This window comes from Manis javanica, chromosome 11, assembly GCF_040802235.1.
Source record: "Manis javanica isolate MJ-LG chromosome 11, MJ_LKY, whole genome shotgun sequence".
Lineage (NCBI taxonomy): Eukaryota > Metazoa > Chordata > Mammalia > Pholidota > Manidae > Manis > Manis javanica.
The window spans coordinates 115,982,349-116,002,280 of NC_133166.1; the positions used below are offsets into that span (position 1 = coordinate 115,982,349).

General features: G+C 60.8%; 1 protein-coding gene across 7 annotated transcripts; it reads right to left on the bottom strand.

Moving 5' to 3' along the window:
* Positions 1-237: 237 nt before the first annotated feature.
* Positions 238-19,909, bottom strand: PCNX3 (pecanex 3). Of its 7 annotated transcripts, none has more exons than XM_017669284.3 (36): positions 19,434-19,902; positions 19,057-19,197; positions 18,502-18,689; positions 18,161-18,260; positions 17,996-18,035; positions 17,799-17,894; positions 16,451-17,578; positions 15,848-15,971; positions 15,587-15,765; positions 15,059-15,149; positions 14,544-14,679; positions 13,206-13,327; positions 12,252-12,405; positions 11,934-11,966; positions 11,525-11,696; positions 11,313-11,423; positions 10,918-11,009; positions 10,653-10,762; positions 10,376-10,481; positions 10,179-10,271; positions 9,876-10,026; positions 8,904-9,048; positions 8,415-8,592; positions 7,558-7,666; positions 7,269-7,398; positions 6,871-6,929; positions 6,560-6,775; positions 5,818-6,071; positions 3,220-3,450; positions 2,966-3,069; positions 2,529-2,676; positions 2,200-2,430; positions 1,850-2,124; positions 1,326-1,459; positions 952-1,250; positions 238-875 (listed from the first exon to the last, which is right to left on the bottom strand). In XM_017669284.3, exons 1-36 carry the CDS (start codon positions 19,530-19,532, stop codon positions 681-683), a joined length of 6,174 nt encoding a protein of 2,057 aa, XP_017524773.3. In that variant the 5' UTR covers positions 19,533-19,902; the 3' UTR covers positions 238-680. The 7 variants fall into 7 exon arrangements, with proteins under 7 accessions (XP_017524773.3, XP_073073635.1, XP_017524771.3 ...); XM_073217534.1 differs by having other exon boundaries at positions 13,206-13,348; XM_017669282.3 differs by having other exon boundaries at positions 13,206-13,366; positions 19,434-19,901.
* Positions 19,910-19,932: the final 23 nt, after the last annotated feature.

Consider the following 19,932-nt stretch of genomic DNA (forward strand, 5'->3'; position numbering starts at 1 on the left):
CTTTAAATATATGGGGGTGAGAAGGTGAACTTCAGATCAAGGCTTGAAAAGGGAATAAGCTTGTGAGGAAAGGGGAACTAGGCCTTCTTGGTCTGACCCCACTTTGGTCTGACCTTGATCTCCCTCAGAACCCGGCCCCACATTCTTCATCTCCCTCTTCATGCTCATCCACCCTGACCTGGCCATTTTCTCAACCCTCCACCCAAATATTCTTACATAGAAGAATAAACCACCAACCAAAATCAAAAATAGTGTTATTAATTCTGGTATCTCCGAAGCACGAAAAACAAAAAATTCAAAGAAAAAGGAAAAAACCCACCCTTCCCACATTTCAGCCCCAGGTCCAGGCCGAAGGGCTGCCCCTGCAGGCAGTGCAGGCCCAAGAGCGGAGTCAGTCCTGGCCATGGGCTTGAAGAGGGACCAGCCCATGGGTTTGGCTCTGAGGGCCTGGCTGGGAGGCTGCCTGCTTCAGTTTGGGGAGCCCAGGCCCTGGACTAAGGTTGAGAGATCAGGGGTCAGCATCAGAGGTCTGGGCTGCTCAGTTCTGGTGCTCTGGGTAAGGCAGCCAGAGGTCAGGGTTCAGATGTGGAAGCCAAGGCCACTCAGTCCTGTGGTCCAGCAGCTAGGGGTCCGTCCAAGTTACCGAACCCTGGGCTGGGATCCGGAGGGCACCAGGCTGCTCAGTACTGATGCTCCAGCAGGGGCTGGGCAGCCGGGCTCTCGCGCTCCTCAGCAGGGGCAGGCCAGTCACCGGGGGCCCCAGTGGGTGTGCCACTCTCGGGTTCAGTGCTGTCCAAGCAAGGAATGTCCTGGGCTGCTCTGGGGGGTGAGGCGTTGGTGCTGATATCCGGACTGAGGCTGAGGTCTAGGGGCACCTGAGGGAGGAGAGAGGGGTTGGTGGAGGAGCAGACCTGAGCTGCCCAGGATCCAAACCTCCCATAGGACCCTTACCTGAGATTTGGGGGTGCCTCCTTTGGGGCTCCCTGAGGCTGGCTCCCCCTCGGATCCCCCCAGCCCCTTCCGACCTCCCAGGCTCCACTTCCCACTGGGACCCTCAGAACTGAGGAGACCAGGGCCAGGGGGCCTTGACGGCCGGGGACCCTCAGTGGGGACAGGCGAAGCAGGGGTTGGTCCAGGGAGCCGAGGGGGTGGCCACTGCAGCAGAGGTGGGGGGCGCCCGTCACCAGAGCCACTCAGGGAGGACCGAGGGCCCCAGCCAGGGCCTGGTGGGAGGGGTTGGTCACCACTGCCTGTGGGAGACAGATAAGAGCAGATCTCAGCTAGACGGTCCTCACCCCTGGTTCAGCCTGGCCTCGCCGACTCACCTGCTGTGTTCTCAGGTGTGGGGTGTGCCAAGGGGGGGTTATTGCTGAGGGAGGTCAAGCCACCACCTCCGCCACAGTCTGAGTCGTCCACATTCCCACCGCTGTTGCAGCCAGCACCACAGCCCTTATGAAGCCTGGTTAGGGTTGGGGGGTGGGGGGGCAGAGAAGAGGCTGGCATGGGGAGGGACAGAGACCTCACAAGTCCCTAGCCCCAGGACAAGTCACCTAACATCTTTGAGGCCCAGGGTCCTGTCTTTCAAGAGATTTTGGTATCTACTTTGCAGAGTCTTTTGGGCATTATCAATGGCTCCTAAGGCTGAAGGCCACCTTCAGCTCTGGGGGTGGGGAGCTGGCACAGGGTGGAGTCAGGTCAGCCTGAGAAGGGGCTGGTCAGCTCTAGGGATTCAATCCTGGCTCCAGTACCTCCTCCCTCTGAGACCTAGGAGGAAGCTGCACCACCTATCAGCCTCAGATTCCTGCACCATGACCCCAGGCCCACAGGCCAGGATGCGGTCAGGGCTCACCTCTCCCAGCTGTGCAGAAGCCAGCGGGCGATGGCACCCAGGCTGACAGGGCCACCCCACAGCGCACGCAGCTGGGGGTGGCTGCCGGCCAGAGAGGTGGTTAGGGGCGACACATAGATGGGGTAGCCCAGCGGCTGGTCACAGGAGGAATTGATCATGTTGCGGAGTGCCTGCTTGGCGTTCTGGATACTGCCACGCTCGGGGTTGCGGTTGCGCAGGAACACCAGCTCCTGCTGCTGTCCAGCCCACAGGCCACGCACACACTCGCGATTCACCTGCAGGAGGCCACACACAAGCGTGAGGGGGCTGGTGCCAGGAAGGGGGCCAGGTCAGGGGTGAGCCATCCCCACCTTGATGACTCGGAAGCTCAGGTGGCGCCGGTTGAGCATGATGATCTTGTACTCGTCGGAGGCGTCATCCAGGACATGGCGCAGCGCCAGCAGTGAGGGCGTGTTGCTGAGGATGGCACTGCGCCAGGCGGGGTCCCCCTCGTGCGAGATGACCAGCCGCTCCTCATTGGCCGCGATGGCGTCATACAGGGCAGCTGGCTCCTCATACTCATCTGGAGATGTGAAGTGATCCTGCAGGGAGGCAGGGAGGGCTGGCTCAGTGGCCCCTGCCCTGGGGAGGGGCTGATCTCCCACACTTGCCCACCCTGCCCGGGCACACCTCTCCCCACCTGGTGGAGCTTGAGGGCCATGCGAACCCCAGGTGCCACCACGCGATGAAGCAGGTCCATGTCAGCAAAGACCCACTCATCGCGTGGGGAGGTGATACGGAAGTCCCCCTTGAACAGGGCGTGCAGGCCATAGAGGAAGGGCTCCAGGCTGGGGAGGACCAGGAGGTGAGCATGAAGGCTTCTACAAGCAGGGACCCGGGCTGAGCCCACTCTTCGTCCTGGGCCTGTCTCCCCATCTCCACAAGTCGGCCCGCCTCTGCCCAGGCCCCTCACAGAGTGGGAGGATCAGGCAACGCCGTGACCGGGACGCGCCTTGCCATGGAGAAGAGCCACACCAGAGGAAGGCTGATGTGGTTCCTGGGGGCCCCTGGCCTGGAGGTCTTCAGGGAGGACTGGAGGGGAGAGCAGCAGCCCTGGCTGGGCCTGTGGGCACTCACCTGGCAGACATGCTGTGCGAGGCTGTCCCCAGGGCCCGGCGGCCCAGCACACATAGGCCAAAACACAGCGTAACCAGTGGCGAGTTCCAATCCTGGTCCACGGGCTGTGTCACAAAGACCCCAGTCCCCAGAGCCCAGCTCAGACCCAGCCAGGGAACTTGGGGTGGGGATGGAGCCCAGGCCGAGAGAGCCGAGGGTGTGAGAACAGGGGAGAGGGAAGGCGGAGGGCAGCCCCGGGGCGGGGGTGGCCGGACCTGGCCGCGCCGGGAGGCGCAGTACTGGATCCACTCGAGGTGCGCTGTGCAGAAGGAGGGCAGCGAGAGGCCAGAGAGGCGGAGGTCATAGTCCTCGTCCACGCTCAGCAAGAAGGTGGGGTCCGAGTCAGCGTAGCCAGGTGCCCGCACAGGCCGCAGAGCTGCTGTGATGCCCTCGTGGCTCAGCCATGCCTCCAGCTTTGGCGAGCGGCTCACGTAGTAGATGATGCTCTGGGAGGAGAGGGCAGCCATCAGGGCAGGGCCAGTGACTGCGGTAGTGCCGTCACCCTGGCTGCTGGAGGTGAAAACATTAGGGTAGAGGTTTCTAGCTAAGGTCTGCTTCCTAGGACACCCACCACTGAGTGTTCCACCTCAGCTCCCTCAAGTCATGTGGGCAAGTCTGCTCCTCTCCCTCACGCCAGAAAAGAGGAGCAAAAAAACAGACCAGAAGCCCCCCACCTTAGTGGGTTCCCCACTGCGGCAAGTGCTTCCATGCCTGCCTCAGCAGATGCCCCGTCTATACAGGAAGCCAGGGCCCAGACTGGTGACAGACTTGCCCGTGAGGCAGGGTAGACCGAGCTGGGACTAGAGCCCTAGGACCTTCAACACCATGATGCTGTGGGACCCAAATCTCAGGAGGCCTTGAAAGAGGTCAGGCCCAGGTAGTGGGGCTTCCTGGAGGCCTGCGGGGCCTAAGTACCCCTGGGCCACAGGTCCCCTTAGGCAGCTGAAGTACGTATGACAACCACAGGGCCTCCCCTCAGAAAAAAGCAGAGGCACGGCATCCTGGGCCCAAAGTCAGGGGCTGCTGGACCCCTTAAGAGACTGCTCGTTTCTCAGGAGGAGTGTGGGCAAACGGAGAGGAGCTTTTGGAAGGTAGGCAGCTGGTACACCAGGATGGATGGGCAGTGAGGCCAGCAGCTGGCAGTCAGCACAGTTATGGGATTCCATGTGCCACTGTGGGATGGAGCCGGGGTGGGCCCTCTGCCTAGGTAGAGGTGGGATGTCCAGAGCTGGCGAGGGTGGTGCAGCTGGCCAAGAACAGAGGGCATCCAGGCAGCAGGTGTCCAGCAGGGTGGCTCTGGTGGGCATGCAGGCCCTGCAACCTCCCCACCATCCCCCTGACCCTGCCCTTCACAGCCCCGGCTCGTCCTTCCCAACTTGGCCCCATGTCTTCGGTGGAACTTCAAGGTCCTCAGGACACCTCTCCCCAGCTCAGATTCTGCCCAGCCGGAGGCAGCTGTCACCGTGGCAAGTTAGCTGCCCTAGGGGACAATAAACTTGGCAGGTTTATCATCTCAGCCTGCCAGCCCAGGCCTGGCTGGCTGCCAGGGGCACACCCACGAGAAAGCTACACTGGCCTGGAGCCTGGCTTGCACAAGAGAGCAGGATGGCCTGGGCTAGAGCACCTCTCCAGAGATAGGGGAGAAAAGTGGATGGATTGTGACCCCCAGGTGACTTGGAGCTGGGAATGTCCCTATCTGGACCCTAGTTTCTTTCATGGTGAATGTGAGGGATGGGGAGCTCACAAACCCTTCTCTATGAGTAGATGGGTGGAGGAAAAACCAACATAGAAATTACAGCTTCTTTGTATTCTGTGTATATGACAAAGATGGGACAGTCAGTCCTGGAGAGAGCCTCAGCTAGGCAGGTACGCCAGGGCCCCAGCAAGTCACTCCTCCAGGCCCCGCACAGGGAACTGCAAGGCAGATGCTAGGAGGACAGGAGGAGACCTGAGCTGTGACCACCAAGCCACCCAACTCCTATAGAGCCCTTGTTCTGGGGCCATGAAGCCTCATCACTCCTGCCATCTCCCCGAACTACCATAATCCCTACTTCTCAAAAGGGTTCACTGAGGTTCAGTAGGGGAGGTGACACCCCAGGCTTCTCAGAACCCAGTCCAGGGCTCCATCTGGACTCCACACTGCTCACACCCAGCAGGTGCTTGGAGCACCCACACAGGGGCAGGGAGGCCCAGGCCTGGGTCGAAGCTGGCTCAGCCACTTTCTGGATTGAGGCCTCGGGCAAATCACTTCTCTTCTGCCCACAGAGGAGACATAGGCCCCCCCTCTGCCCTCCTCTGAGACAGAGGGCCCTCTCCTGAAGAGTGTGGTGGGCTTTACCCAGCTCACGTGAGGTGCCTGGGACAGAGCCCACCCCTTGGTAAGCACCTTTGCTTGGCAGCTGCCCCAACAGTATCTTTAATGCCACCACCATAAACATATCGTTACTCTGTGCTGGTAGGACACAGGGCAAGGGCCTGGTGGTCTAGAAGGCTGCCCTCAGCAACTGCCCCTCCGGAATCAGCAGCCCAGCAAGGGGCTCCATGCACACGCTTCCCACCTGCCCCTAGTTCTCACTGCCCATGGCGAGCCTTCTGGGGGAGCATGACAGAGAGACCCTCACCCTGGGTGCACCTGTCAGCCGTGCAGGCTGCTGGGGCCCCTGAGGCTTGCTGTCCAGCAGTGGGTGGCACCTCAGAGGATGCTAAAACTCTCAGAGGTCTGTTTCCTTTCAACACAGGCTGCCACTGACCCAGAAGATGACACCCAGGTCACCCGTGGTCAGTGAGCGCTCACCAGGGCCCCACCGCGGTACCTTGACATAGTAGGTGATAAGGATCTTGCGGAGGTCAAAGACCTGCAGCATGGAGGCGGCGTTGTTGTCGCTGATGCTGTAGCCCTCCAGCACATACTTGCTAGCTGTCACCTCCCAGGCCAGCCAGCGCTGCCCAAAGGCAGCATTGAATGACAGAACCCGTGGCAGGTGGCCAGGCTCACAGCAGCAGCAGCCCTCATCCTCCTCCACGCCCTCCGTGATAGCCTCCACCTCACGCTGCTGGCAGTAAGTACCTGCAGGGGGATTGGGGGTGCCCAGTCATAAGCCACAGGGACAATTGTGTGGCCTCCTGCCCAGCAAGCGCCCAGGCCTGGGCCACCCCCTCCCCAGGCTGCCGCCTAGGTAAATGTAACTAAATGAACAGGTGAACAGAAGGCCGTGTTGACTCCCCCACAGCCACAGTAAAGACTGAGGCTCAAGAAGTGGCTTGCTCGGGTTCACAGTGCTCAGGAGCCATGCTCAGGGTACCTCCGCACCCTTGGAGGCCTCTTCTGAAGCTGGCATCTGGCCTGTTCAGTTACTGTGGACCCACAGCCAGGGCAGGGACAGGGTGTGGTCAGAGGAGACCCTGCCACCTCACCGCTCAGACTGGGAAACCCAGGCCAGGGAGGAAGCGTGCCTTGTTCAAGGTCACCAGAGCACCAAGGCGGAGCTGGGCAGAACACAGCCCTCCCGCAGTGTGAAACCCAATGCTGTGTGTCAGACTCAGGCCCATGCTCACCCCGGAACTCAAGGCCACGCAGCTGGAAGGTGATGAGGCCGTTGCCAACCTCGATGAGGTGCACCAGGGCATTGAGGTAGTCGGAGGCCAGGACAAAGCAGTCCCCGGGGCCATAGTTGCCCCAGCGGCCCAGCACCAAGTCCCCACACAGCGTGTGCTGCAGCGAGCGTGTTAAGTGCTCATAGAAGATGGAGTTGAGGTTGTTGTCGTCAGCGCCTGAGACCCCGCACAAATAAAGGGACAAAGTGATCAGTGAAGCTCCCTGCCCAGGGAGGCCCCGCCCTACAGCCCCCTGGATGCCAGGTACACACCGGGGTTCCGGTCCAGCTGTGTGACCAGGCGGGTGTTGGAATGATCCACACGTTTAGTGCTGTTCAGAGAGAACGAGCATGGCACAGTTGGCCAGGAGGGTGAAGCTGCTCAGGGTTCAGATGCCAATCCCACTGGCCCACCCAGCCTCTCTGTGACCAGGCCACTGAGCCTCAGGGAAACAAGGGGGCTCACCCAGGACCACATGGCCAGGAAGCGTTGGCATGGTTCAGGTTTCACCTTCATCAGATCAGCCACCCGAAGCCCACTGTGCCCAGGCACTCAGCACCCCATCCAGCCTGGGCTCCAAATTCTCCCACCCTCCCAGCAACCTTCCCGCCTGGCAGCTCTGCTTCCCCCAGGGTCCCTAACTGACGCGGCCATCTTCCATGAGACTCACTTGTAGTCACGCTCCCAGAACTTGAGGGGCCGTGCGTAGGACATGATGAAAACAGCGCTGCCCAAGAGGGGGTTGAGTGGGGTGGAAAAGAGCGCAGAGAGCAGGGCCTGAACGAACAGCATGGCCGAGTCTGGGCACAAGTCAAGGAGGCAGCAGGTACACAGGAGCCTCCCCAGCTTCTCTCACCACCCCTCAACCCCTGCCAACCTGCCCCGCACCCCTGTATCCCAGGCCACAGCCTTCCCCTCACACCCCAACCCAGGCAGGGCGGTGGGGGCAGGTCGGGTACGTGGCACAGCAAAGGGCTGGGCAAAAGCGTGGAAAGCCGAGCCCCAGGTGATCTGCCAGGGCGCGATGTAGGTCAGCACAAAACGCAGCTTGTACAGCAGGTCCCACAGCTGGCAGGGTCAGGTTGGGGAGAAGCAAAAGATATACAGGTCACTCACAGAGGCGGGGTCTACCGAGTTCCCCACTGGCTGCCCACAGGGGAGCCTAGCTCAAGATCCCTCCCAGCCCTGTCTCTCTGGACCTGTCTCAAAAATGCCTGTTGCAGTGAGCAACACCCAACAGAGCAACCACTCAAATGGGGCATTAGCCATTTAGTTCCCACAACCACCCTAGGAGCTCCCTATTACTGTCCCAGCTCACAGGTGGAAAAGCTGAGGTTCAGAGAAAGAAGAGCAGGTAAACAACTTGCTCAGGCCACGACACTCGGTCACTGATAAGGGGCCTTGACTCTGGCACTGAATGTCAAGACAGTCAGAGGCCCTGCCTGCAGAGGGGGACAGACTTTGGCTCTCTACCATCCTGGGCCAGAGCAGAAAACCAGACTAACTATCTTAATTGCTTGTGAAGAAGGTGGTTAAGTACCGTGATTTAGAGAAAGGGCTGTAAAGTCAGACAGACCTGGATTCAAGTCCTGGCTAGCCACCACCTCTCTCGGGGACCCAAAGCAAGTCACTTAACGTCTTTAAGCCACAGCTCCTCTCTGCTCAGCAGAGCTGCTATGAAGGCCCACGCACAGGGGGGCCGCCATGGGGCGGCAGCTAGGAGGGCCGCAGGCCCCTGGTGCCATCATCCCCGGCTGAGGCCGCAGTTCTGCCCCTGCCGCACAGCCTGGAGCCTGCAGCGCGGCCCTTGGCTCACCTTGCTGCAGAGCAGGGACACGAGGAAGTAGTCGAGCAGAAAGCCCTGAGAAAGGCGCGGATAGTCGAAGTGGAAGAGCAGGACGGTGAAGGCCAAGGTCAGGTACTGCTGGGGCGGGCAGCAGAAGGCCGAGCGCAGCAGCTTCAGCCCAGCCACCGTCATCAGCAGTGCCCTGCAGCTGCAGGCAGGGAGCAGGTGTCAGGTACGGGCAGAGGCTCTGGGGGCAGTGACGTGCGGGTGCCCACCCCTCTCTGGCCAGTGACTCTTCATCTCTGCCTTCTAAAGAGATCACCCCCTTTAGACACACTTGGAGGACATGTCTGCTTCCAACGAGGCAACCATGTCCATGGAAAATATGTCAGGAGCTGGGGTTCTACTCTAGCTCACTGGACAACTGAGGTAGGTGTCATTCCCTCCCTGGGCCTCAGTTGTCCCCATGTGTCATATGGGACTGTAGACGGGATGGTGGAATGGTGGGGAGGTCCTCACTAGAGGCAGAACTTGTCCGGGTAGGTGACGACAGTGTGGGCATCCACTGTGAGGGCGTTGAGCACCACGGCAGGGTAGATGAGGTACTTCTCGACACACTGCAGGCTGGCATACAACTTCTCAAACCACATCACCTGAGCTGCGCCTGCAACAGAAAGCAGGCCTGTTGGCAGCCCCTGGCCCTACCCACTCCTTCCCACTGCAGGACTAGGACAAAGGCACTCTTGGAGGGAACCTGGCGGTACGGCAAGCCATGGGACGTGCTGCTCTGGCTCCCAGAGACTTTGTAGGGGAGGCTGGTCTTTGGCAGCTCAAATGAGAGCAATGAGATCTGTGGAGGGCAGGCCAGGGGCTTAGAACAGGTGCTCTGCCCATCTGGCTGCCTGTGAGAACAAGGCTGATGAGCACATCTCAGATGCCCACTGGAGCCAGGCAGGCTGGGTGAAGCCTAGGGACATGGTGAGGTACAGGTCCTTCCTGAAGGGGCCGCTGCCACTTGGCTTGAGTTTGATCACAGCCATACAGGGATGCTGGCCAAGTGGGCAGAATTTCTCATCATTTAAAAAAAACAAGGCATGTGGACCTTTATGTGACAATCCAGATGATTAAATATTCAAGGATGTCTTCACTGCACAGTCCTAGTGAAAATGTGAGCCAGACAGAAGTGGCCTCTTGGTGGTCACTCTGTAATTCTGATCAGGAGGGCCCTTCTGGGCTCCAGAATCCTACTTTTTCCATCTCCGCAGAGAAAACAAGGAGGGCAGGACCAGGGCAGAGCAGGCAGGGTGGGAGTGAGCACAGCAGGCAGGAGGGCCCACGGGGCAGTGCAGGGCTGCAGGGACAGGGTAGCCTGGGCAGAGGCTGCCCCCTGCTGGCACTCTGAGCCCAGGGGGCCAGGCTCCCATCAGGCTGCAGGTCAGCCAAGAAAGCAGGGCGGGCGGTGAGGGGCTGCAGCCCCGGGTGGGCACTCACCGCGCACTTCGTACTGGCTGTACTCCAGCGGCTTCAGCACAGGCTGGGACAGGCAGAACCAGGGCAGCTGCTTGCGGAGCTGCGGCAGCAGGTAATGCGTGAAGAAGCCCACGGCCCCAGCCAGCGCATACAACACGAAACCCAGCACCGACTGCAAGAGGCAAAGGCAGGGGCTCAGCTAAGGGAGCAGGCCAAAGAGCCAGGGGGGCTGGGAAAGACATGAGGCCCTGGCTACTCAGGGCCCTTGGGCGGAGCAGGCCCCTCAAAGGCCGAGTGGGAGTGGGTGGCATGTACCACACTAACCTTCAGGGCGATGAAGACGGTGCTGGCGCTGATGGCGAAGGTGAGCACAGCGATCACTGCACACATCACCAGGTCAGAGTGCAGAACTTCACGCTGCAGGGCCAGCAAATGGGGCATTGGGTGCCCGCCCCCAGGGGCTTACCACACCCCCTCGCAGCCCCACCCGCAGAGCAGAACCCTCAACTCCTGCGCCTCACCACCGACTGGCGCATCTTGTCTGGAAGTGGGTCTGGCGGCTCGGCCCGGGCTGTCTCTAAGCTCCGTTCCTCCAGCTCAGGGAAGAGCTTGCTCCGGATCAGAGACCTGTGGTGGGTAAGAGGCAGGGGCCCAGGTGTGGGGAGGCTGCTTCTCCTCCCACAGGCCCCAGGGTCAGTTGGTGACAGGCACATGCACAGACCCACTCTCCCACCCCTGCCATGCACAGACACACAAACACACGTGTGTGCGTGTGGGCAGGCACATGCAGGGACCCACCAGAGCACGGTGGGGTCACTGCTCTGCCGGCTCAAGTGGTAGGACAGCGCCACCAGGAGGCCACAGAAGACCGAGAAGAGGACAGGGACGTGCTGCTCTGGCCAGGGAGTCTGGGGAGAAAACCCATGCTGGTCAGGGAAGGCAAGGCTAAGCACTGGGGCTGGGCTGCCCCCCATGGGAGAAGCCACTGCTGAGCCCCGTTCACAGCCTCGTCCCAACAGCCCCCTGGGCCCAGCATGCCCCCCAGCCCACGGGTCACTCCTACCTTGATGGCCCCAAGGCAGAAGCCATAGAGCAGGGCAGCAGCCAGCAGGCTGCGGGAGAGGCTGAAGACCGCGGTGAGCGGGCTGGTGGCAGCTGCCAGGTAAGAAACAGCAGCTAAAGCCCGACTCCTACTGCTGCCCCCCACTCCCCCAGGCTGGCCGCCCGAGGACCCCATCCTCTGCTCCCGAGCCCTGAGGAGCCTTCAGAGCCTCTGGCATTGTCAGGTTGAAGCCATTTTCCTGGGGCGGGGAGGGAAGGAGAGGAAGGAAAAGGAGGGAGGAGACGGAGGTTTGGGATACGTGGTAGATGCCAGAAGAGGCTCGGCAAGGGACCAGCCTGTGCAGCTAATCTACGGCTCCTCCTGGGCTCCCCACTGCCTCCAGACCCCCAACATACCTGTGCCCCCAAAGCCATGCATGTCTATCTGCTCCAGCAGGTACATGAGGCAGGTATTGACCTGGGGCAGGAGGCCCAGGAGGAAGACGAACGGGAAGCACAAGGTGAACACTGGCCGGGAGGGGAAGCAAACACCCGGTCACGGTGGGCCGCCCCTTGGCCCACCCTTGGGCCGCACCCCCCAGGCCTCCCCCGGCCCTGCCCAGTCTCACCAGTGGCCACGTCACGGGCACAGAAGAAGAAGGAGGCGGAGAAGAGGGTGAGGCCATAGAGGGAGACGGGCGGGAAGGGCTGAGCCGAGCCCAGGGCATCCAGCAGCCAGATGAGCAGACAGCAGACGCAGAAGTAGACGGGCCGACTGTACGCGATCACCCAGTTGTGGCCCTGGGGAGCGGGCCCGTGAGGAGCCGGCCTGCCCCCTCACCACCCGGCACATACACACTCGCGCCCAGCCCTGGATCCCAATTAAGAAGCCTGGCAGCATGAGGGCAACAGGACCGAGGATCTGGGGCAAGAGAGGTGGTGAGGGAGTCCTGCACCCCCTCCCGAGTCCCTCCACAGCCGGTCTCAGCCCGCCTAGGGCCCAGGCCCGAGCATCCCGGGAGAGGTGCTGGTACTCACATGCATGGGAGATGCCGCATCAGGCTGCACACTCTGGAAAGAGATGGAGTTATGTTAGCAATGAGAGGCAGCACCTACGGGAGGGCCAGAGGCCCCGGGGCCTGCTCAGTGCCACTGCTGGGCCGGTAGGAGTGCCCAGGGCAGGACCCTGAACTGTCAAGAGCCTCGGTTCTCTCATCTGTTAGATGGGGAGCTGGCTTTGGGGGATTGGAGGCATCTGATCTCCTTTCTAGCTCACCCCCCTCAAAATGGGTCACGGGAAGAGGGCATCTGGGAAGAGGTGAGTAGGGGAAGGAGACCCAGGGAGCCAGGCCCGACCTTCAGTAGAGAATACTGGCAGGAGGCAATGACAAGGCAGAACTGGAAGACCCAGATGTCGCTGAAGAAGCCCTTGAGCAGCAACAGGTAGCCCAGGAAGGCAACAAGGCTGCTCAGGCCAACGCCGAGGATGTTCTCCACCAGCCCCCGAGTCCTGGAGAGGCAGCAGGGTCAGGGCACACCCACCACCTCACCCACTAGGGGAGCAAAGGGGGGACGGAGTGGGGGGCAGAGGATAGGACCCAGCCATAAAGGCACATTCTGGGCCTGTGCCCAGGCCAGCCCTCACCCTCGGAGTATCTGAACTGATGACGTCTCAGGAACAGGGTCAAGCTACATCTGCTCCAGGAAGCCACCCCGTTGCTACCCTGCATCCCAATCTTTGACCCCTCTAGACTGAGGGCTCCAGGTGCCACCGCTCTGGGACTTGCCCATCTCCAGCTCGGGCATCCACACTGGGCATACCACAGTTTACACAAGCAGTGCTCAATAAACACTGTTCACAGTGCCAGGGTATAGGAAGTCAAGACACAGGTTCTAGGCCCATGTCATCCACCCAGGCAACAAAAGTCACCTGACTTCTCTATCTGGCTTTCTGGACCTCAGTCTCCCCTGAGAAACAGGGAGGCTGAGACAAATGGTTTGTGAGCTTTAGACTGGGGGACTCAATCTAATCAAACCTAACACAGAAGCAAATATAAATAAATGACTAATAGGAATAGTTTGTTTTGAGCAAACCATTGGGAGAGACAAGAGCACCATCTCCTTAGCCACCTTCCCATACCCCAGAGGCCCTAAGGAAACCCCCCTGCAGACTCCAGAACTGAAGGCACCCTCAGTGACCCCTAGCAGTTAGGTTCTCTGATGCCACGATGGCCTCCACATGTTCACAGGGTCCAGAAGGCCAGGAACCAGAGACACTCCAAAGACGGGCAGAGGCAGGTGGGCACTCACCGGTCCAGCAGGGCCAGCAGGGCAAGCCGCTCGTAGCGCACAGAGGTCCAACGGCCAGGCAGAAGCCAGTACTTGTAGCTGTGCTGGGCACGGGGCGGTGCCTCCTCCATCAGCGTCTGCTCCTGGGATTCGTGCAGGGAGTCCTGGTCCAGCAGGTCAAACTGCGGTCCCCACAGCCGCGGCCATCAGCCCCTCGCCCCCAACATGGTCCATCTCCACGACCACCTCCCCCAGCACATGCTGGCTGCTTAGCCATTTTCTCCAGCACAGAAAGACCCCTCCATCTAGCCCTGGGACCCTCCATCTATAAAGGCCTGCTCCTTCCTCTAGGCTCCCAAGGCACAGTTCAGTGGCTGCTAAGGACTGCTGGGGCTGCTGGGGGCCAGTTACAAGCTCCCACTTCCTGCCTCTTTTCTCCTGGGCTCAGTGAAATCTACTGTGTCTTTCAAGGCTTAAATCTACCGTCCTCCTGGACAGGTGCCATCAGGGTCACTCTGACCACGACCTGGAGCACACAGAGGACAAGACCAGGTTGTAATGCCAGTGCTCTGAGGCCCCAGGTGAAATACTTAACCTCTCTGCGCTTCTCATGTTCTTTATTCAACAAAAACTCCTGGGACACAACTATGGGCCTACCCCCATGATGGGGCACAGGACCGCAAGGGAGAGTCAAGGACGCACGGCCCCTGCCTCCAGGGGTGGCCATCAGCTTTAGCAAGACCACGGTGCCTCTCCCAGAGATGGTTAAGGAGGCTAAATGTATGAGAAAGGGGCACATGGGCTTCTGGGTGCCACCCACAGTCCATCTGTGGCGGTGGTGTTAGATGTGTGGACGCTCCTATAACTGCTGTTTAAATCCTGAGTCTACCTCATGCATTTATGGCATTTGTTATTACTTGGCCAACCACGTAAATTATTGTCCAGATTGGGATCTTTTAGAGGTAAAAAGAAGCGTCGTTAAGAACATGTGAGATGACTATGACAGAGCACACGCCCCAGGTCTGCGCCCAGCACAGGGAGCAGTACGGGCACCACCTGGGAAGCTGAACTGCCCAGTGTGCAACTATCACTGCGACACCCAGTGTGTCAGAATAAAGACGATACTCCAGCCATTTTGTTGAAAACGTGAATAAGCGGTGCCTCAAGCATTCAGGTCCAGAGCCTGCACACCCTGCACCAGCCAGCAAAGGCCAGGACAACACCTCAGGGCTGCTGGAGCCCTCAAGCAGAACAACCTCCTGTCCCTCCTGTCCCTCCTAGTACTTGGGCAAGTGCTCAGGGACCCACTCCCCCTCCACTGCCCCCACTGCAGTCCTGCCCCAACCGTGGGCTCCTCACCTCTGGGATCTCCAGGGGCACGCGGCGCACCTGCATGCCCTGCAGAACCACAGGCCTTGGCTGCAGCAAGTTCAGGCTGCCCGCTGCCTCGGGGACATCAGCTGAGTGGAAGCTGGAGGAATGCGAGTGGCGGTCCCTGCAAGCACAGCAGCCATGAGGGCTAGGGCCACCGGCAAGCCCCAGGATGGGGTGGGGTTGAGTCCAAGGCCATGCCTTGGGGCCCAGGGGAGCTGCTGGCATACCCAGAAGCAGCATGGGGGTCTGGAGGAGACAGATGGCAGAGGTGCCTCCCTCCCAGGCCCAGGAAGCCTCCTGCTTGGAAGTGTCATGTCCCTACAGTGCCAAGAAATCCTTGTGAGCCTGCCCCACAAGTGAAGACTGCTTCCCACCCTCCTCTTCTCCTAGAGGTCTGAGTTGCCAATGCCCCAGCCCAGCAAAGGAAGAGAGAAAATCCCCAGAAATGCTAGGAGCCTACCAGGCTGCTGACCCAGAAGAACCCAAGCTTGGAGACTCACCAGGCTCCGTTGGCTGCCTGCTCCCCCTGCTGCCCTACGGGGTTCTCATAGCCACCTCCAGCCAGGCCAAAAGTGTAGGAACGCCTCACGCCTAAGGAAGGGGTGTAGGACATAAAACAACAGTCAGGGACAGGCCAAGAACCAACTCACATGGGCACCAAGACCATTGAATAAGGAAGAACCCTGTACTGTGTCCCCCCAGATAGCAGCCCAGCCCCTGGGGACCAAGAGCTGGAGAGGAAGGGGCCTGTAGGTCAAGGGCCCAAGCTTTGCACTCTGCCCACCAGGGGCTGAGATCCCCATTCTACCACTCACTCAGCCCAGGACTCAGGCTACGCCTCAGGGAGGCTGCAAGTTTGACATTGGGCACTGCAGATAAAGCAGTCACCACAGGGCCGAGGAGGGCACCATGCCCAAAAGAGCGAGCCCCACTGCAGGGATGATGAGGACCCTCAGTTGGAGGGAATGAGGGGGGTGCTGGGCCTGCTAGGCTCCGAGGCTGGGTCACCAGACTGGGGAAGGGCTCACCGCTCTCATCATAGAAGTAGTGCACGGCACCCTCAGAGGTGTCATCAAAGGTGCAGGCCTCATGCACGTTGGCGCCAGCCCGAGTGAGCAGCAGTGAGGAGGCGAAGTGCAGGGCAGAGGGCAGCGTCAGTGCCCGGGAGTGGGAGGCAGCCCGGCTGCGCTGCGCTTCCTGCAAGCTGCTGGGGAGGGGTCAGCCCGTGGGTCAACACCGCTTGAGCCAGCTGGCCCCCACAGCCCTCTGACCAGCCGGCAGGTGCTCACCTGGGTGGTGAGCCCATGACAGAGGCTGGAGGGGTGGGGTTGCTGCCGGCATTGTGGCGCCTCCGGATGGCCTGGGTCCGCCTCACACTACTCGAGCGGTCCCGTTTGCCCATCTCCTCTGCCGCTGTCCAGAGAGAGACCCCCCAGCGTAAGTGACTGAAGCTTGGACAGAGCCTGGGCAGTGGCGGCAGCAGCTCCCGTGTGGAACTAAAGGTCAAGCCTAGTCCAAGCAAGCCCTGCCTCTGGGGCCCTGCCAGGTCACCTAACCACCCAGTTTCCACATTTGGAAACAAGGACTCGATCTGCCCTGCCACGCTGATGGCCCGGAGGGGGCATGCAGAGGCCGAGCACTGTCCGAGGGCAGGGGCTTTGTGCTAACTGCACCAAGGACCTGGGCCAGAGGTCCGAGGTCTTGCTGCCTCAACTGCTCCACTGTTGGAGCCCTGCTCGTCAGGGAGGCTGGGCAGACTGGGCTCCTCAGCCACTGAGTCTACCGCCCTCAGCTCTGAGACACAGGCTGAGCTGACTCCGGCCAGGTGCTCTCCAGCCTGCCCCTCGCCTACCTAGCTCACCCCCACTCCCAGCCCTAGAGCCCGCACTCACCTCCCCCAACGGCACCTTCCTCCTGCAGCTCCCCCCGCCATCCGGGCTGGTTAGCAGCGGGTCCCCTGCGGGCCTCGGCAGGTAGCACAGCAGGCTCACCAGCAGCCAGCTCCACCCCTGCCTGGGCCTCCAGCTCAGCCTTGGAGCCAGCCAGGGGGGCCCTTAGGACATCACCCCCTGCCCCATCCATGCTCAGCACACGCGCATGTGTTTTGGCGCTGGCAGTACTAGGCGTCCGCTGGGTCCCATAGGGCCTCTTAGGGGGCACAGCAGTCCCCTCTTCAGCCCCATGGGGGGCCCTTCGCTTCCGGGGTCCCCCTGCTGCACCCCGGGAGCTCTCAGGGGAGTAGCAGGAAGTAGAAGAGGAGCTGTCAGTACTGTAGCGGCGCTGAGATCGAAGACTAGAGGCCGGGCTCAGTTCGCTGCCCTCGCTGGTATCTTCATCCTCAAAGAAGCCCCCCGCTTCAAGCAGGGGCCGCCGAGGGGCACGGCCAGGCGGGGAGTGTCTTCTCATAGGTGGCCGCCGTTTGCTAGGCCGCAGCAGGGCCAAGTCCTTGGGCCGCACAACCAGGAGTGGCTCAGCCAGACCCGGTGGTGTCCCTGTTCCTATGACTGTGTCAAAGGAACGCAGTGTGTCATCTGAGGGGACTCCAGCATCTGGTGAGGCGGGCAGCTCAGCCTCAGAGGGGGGGTCTGTGTCGCTGCCCTCAGGGGCCTGCCCCCCGGGCGGGCTGTCCAGGTGGGTGGAGTTGGTCTTTTCACTCTTGAAGCTGCTCAATGTCTCCCTGTCAGTGCCACTAAAGCAGGAATCTGAAGAGCCAGCTTTCTGGGGTGTTGGCTCACCCGAGCCCCGCCGGTCGAGGGGCTGGTAGCCACTCGCTCCCCGGCGTTGTTCCCGTCGACTGCTGGTCCTCACCAGGGTCCGGTCAGGCCGGGTCAGGGTCAGGAAGCTCTTGCTCAGCTCCTGGCTGAGGCTCCCCTTCAGTAGAGGGCTCATGGGAGTGTCAACCACGCTGCTCCCACTCCAGGGGGCTCCATCTCCAGCGAGGGGAGAACGTTCTGAAGAGTCCGTGCTAGGGAGAGAGGGGTCTGGGGCAGCCCCCGGGGGCGTCTGGGGAAGGTCTCCAACTAGCAGAAGAAAAGGAGACAGAAAATGAGAGAGCATGCCACCGAAGGAATGGGTAGCTAACGGAGGCCTGTGGCCTCCACTTGCAAAGAATCCAGCTGGGGCAAGACACTGAGGAGGCCCCATTAGAAAGACAGAGAGCTCCAGGGGAGAAAAAGTTGGGGTGACTCAAAGACGAGACAACCAGTCTTCCCCAGCAAGCCCCCGCCATATTATGCTCACTCAGTTTTTCCTGTGAGCTCAACTTCAGCATCTCTCGGTCAGCTGAGGTGACAATCACGTTGTTGCTGCCCTGCTCCCGCACCAACTCCTTGATGTCTGCAACCATGGCCCCGGAAGTGTCAGCAGGATCCCAAGACATCTACATTCCACCCCTTGTCCCACATTATGACTGTCAGCCCTGAGCAGCAGCCACCTACCTCTTAGGGGGCCAGAGTCCTCCATCCGGGGCAACAACTCCTGAGTAGACAAAGAGAGGCATGAAGGAGCCAAGAGAGCAGAAAGAAGTAGGCTCAGGACATACCCAAGGTGGGGACAGGCTCCCAGGAGAGGAGCGGGAGAGGCTGAGAGCCAGAAGCACTCACCGAGACCTGGTTGAAGCCAAACACAGAATGCTGGGAGCTACAGCGTACTGGGGGTGTGGAACTCACTTTCCGAAACACTGTCATCTCCACTCCAGGGTCCCTGGCAGTGGAGAAAAGCATTGCCTTTGATCTAACCTGCCTTCTTTATATAGTAACTTCCTCCACCATTCTCACCACTCCCTGCTTCTCAAGGGTCTCCTTACAAGTCCAGGGCCAACCGTGAAACAAGCACTCAACCCCCTCATGGAGCCACTGTTCCCTGAGCCCCTCCTCTGTCCTCTCATGCTCAGGCCCATGCACCAAGATCCCTCAATTCCCAGCACAGCCTCTGTCCAACACACCTGGGCAGACTGCTGTCCCCCTGGGCAGGCTGTTCCTCCAGCTCCCCCATGGTGGAGTTGCGCTTCTCCACAATTTCGCCCTGGTCGAACATAGCATGCAGCCGATAGTTCACAGTCTTGATGGTAGCGAAGATGACAGCCACCACAAGGCAGTACACGCCAGCCACCATCAAGCTGGGGGGCAGGACCTGGAGGTGGCAGCAAGTCAGGTCCCTCCTCACACAGATTTGCCCCTATGAGGTGCATCTAGCACCATAGTCAAGGACAGGATTCACAAATTCACAAAACTGCATCACCCCTCCGTGTAACTGGTACAAACACCCCATCAGAGAGCTCTGTGTTTTAACGGGAAAGATTAAGTCAGGGACTCAAGGTCACGCAGCTCAGAAAAGAAAGAATTTGGCCTCTCCCTTACACCCCCAAGCTCTGCAGTGATTCTTCTCTCCACACCGCAACACCCAGGTCACGGCCCCGAATCCCTGCCAGGTTGCCACCCCTCCCTGACATCTGCCCTCTCCTTCCTCAGCCGAGTTACAGGTGGCGGCGGCGTCTCACCATGTACAGCAAGAAGGGGAAGGTGAGCAAGAAGATCCAGACATAGAGGTGGAAGCAGTTGGAGAAGGTGCTCTGGTGCGGATCGAAGAACCAACCGCCGGTGAGCGAGGCCCACACCCCCTGGCGCAGGATCTGCAATACCTGCGACCCCATGGCCCCGCCGCTGATGCGTGCGTCCCCCTCCCGGGACCCTCATGAGGGCGGCCCCCGGCCCATGCCCCGCCTGGCGCCCGAGGGCCCCGGGGCCCGGCCTCACGCTCACGCCATGGCCTCCCCCACCGGGGGAGAGTGGTCTGCGGAGCAAGGGTGCGGGAAGGGGGCGGGGCCGGCCGGGACAGTCAGCGGTGCGAGGCCTGGGCGCGGGGGTGGAGCCGCACCGTAGGCGGGATCCGGGCCCCCACCCCCGGCCCAGAACTGCTCCGAGGGAGCGAGCCGGCGGGTAGGCGCGGGGCGGACCGAGCACCCGTCGGCTGCATCCAAAGGTGGGCGTGGGGTGGGTACTCCGGGGGTGTAGGCGACGGCTCCCTCGGCTCCGGCCCGGGGAGAGCCCCGGGACCCTGAGGTCCACTTCCGGGGTCACAGGTCACTCGCTTCGGGGTCCGAGCTCACCCCGCTCTTGCGGGAGCCGGCCCCAGGGGAAGGCCGGAAGAAGCAGCCGCGAGCAGCCAGCCTGCAGTGGCGCATGCGCCCAATGGGCCCCAATTGGGACCCGGAAAAAGAAAACCTGACGGCACGAATGCGCAAGCGCCAGGAGGTGGTGGCGCGATTAGAAGCGGAGGATTGGGCGTGAGCAGAGTCCCGATTTTAAAGGAGACGATCCAAACTGTAGAAGCACTTAGAGCGCATGCGTACGTCTAGGCGGTGCCAACCTAGCGG

Bases quoted from the DNA above. Each gene is read 5' to 3' on its own strand.
- PCNX3 (XM_017669282.3), bottom strand. From the start codon at position 19,532: ATGCAGCCGACGGGTGCTCGGTCCGCCCCGCGCCTACCCGCCGGCTCG. The intron at 18,261-18,501 runs GTGTGTTGGACA...CTCCACTGCCAG, and splicing joins GGGGACAGCAGTCTGCCCAG to GGACCCTGGAGTGGAGATGA. The intron at 10,027-10,178 runs GTTAGTGTGGTA...TGCCTCTTGCAG, and splicing joins CCGTCTTCATCGCCCTGAAG to TCGGTGCTGGGTTTCGTGTT.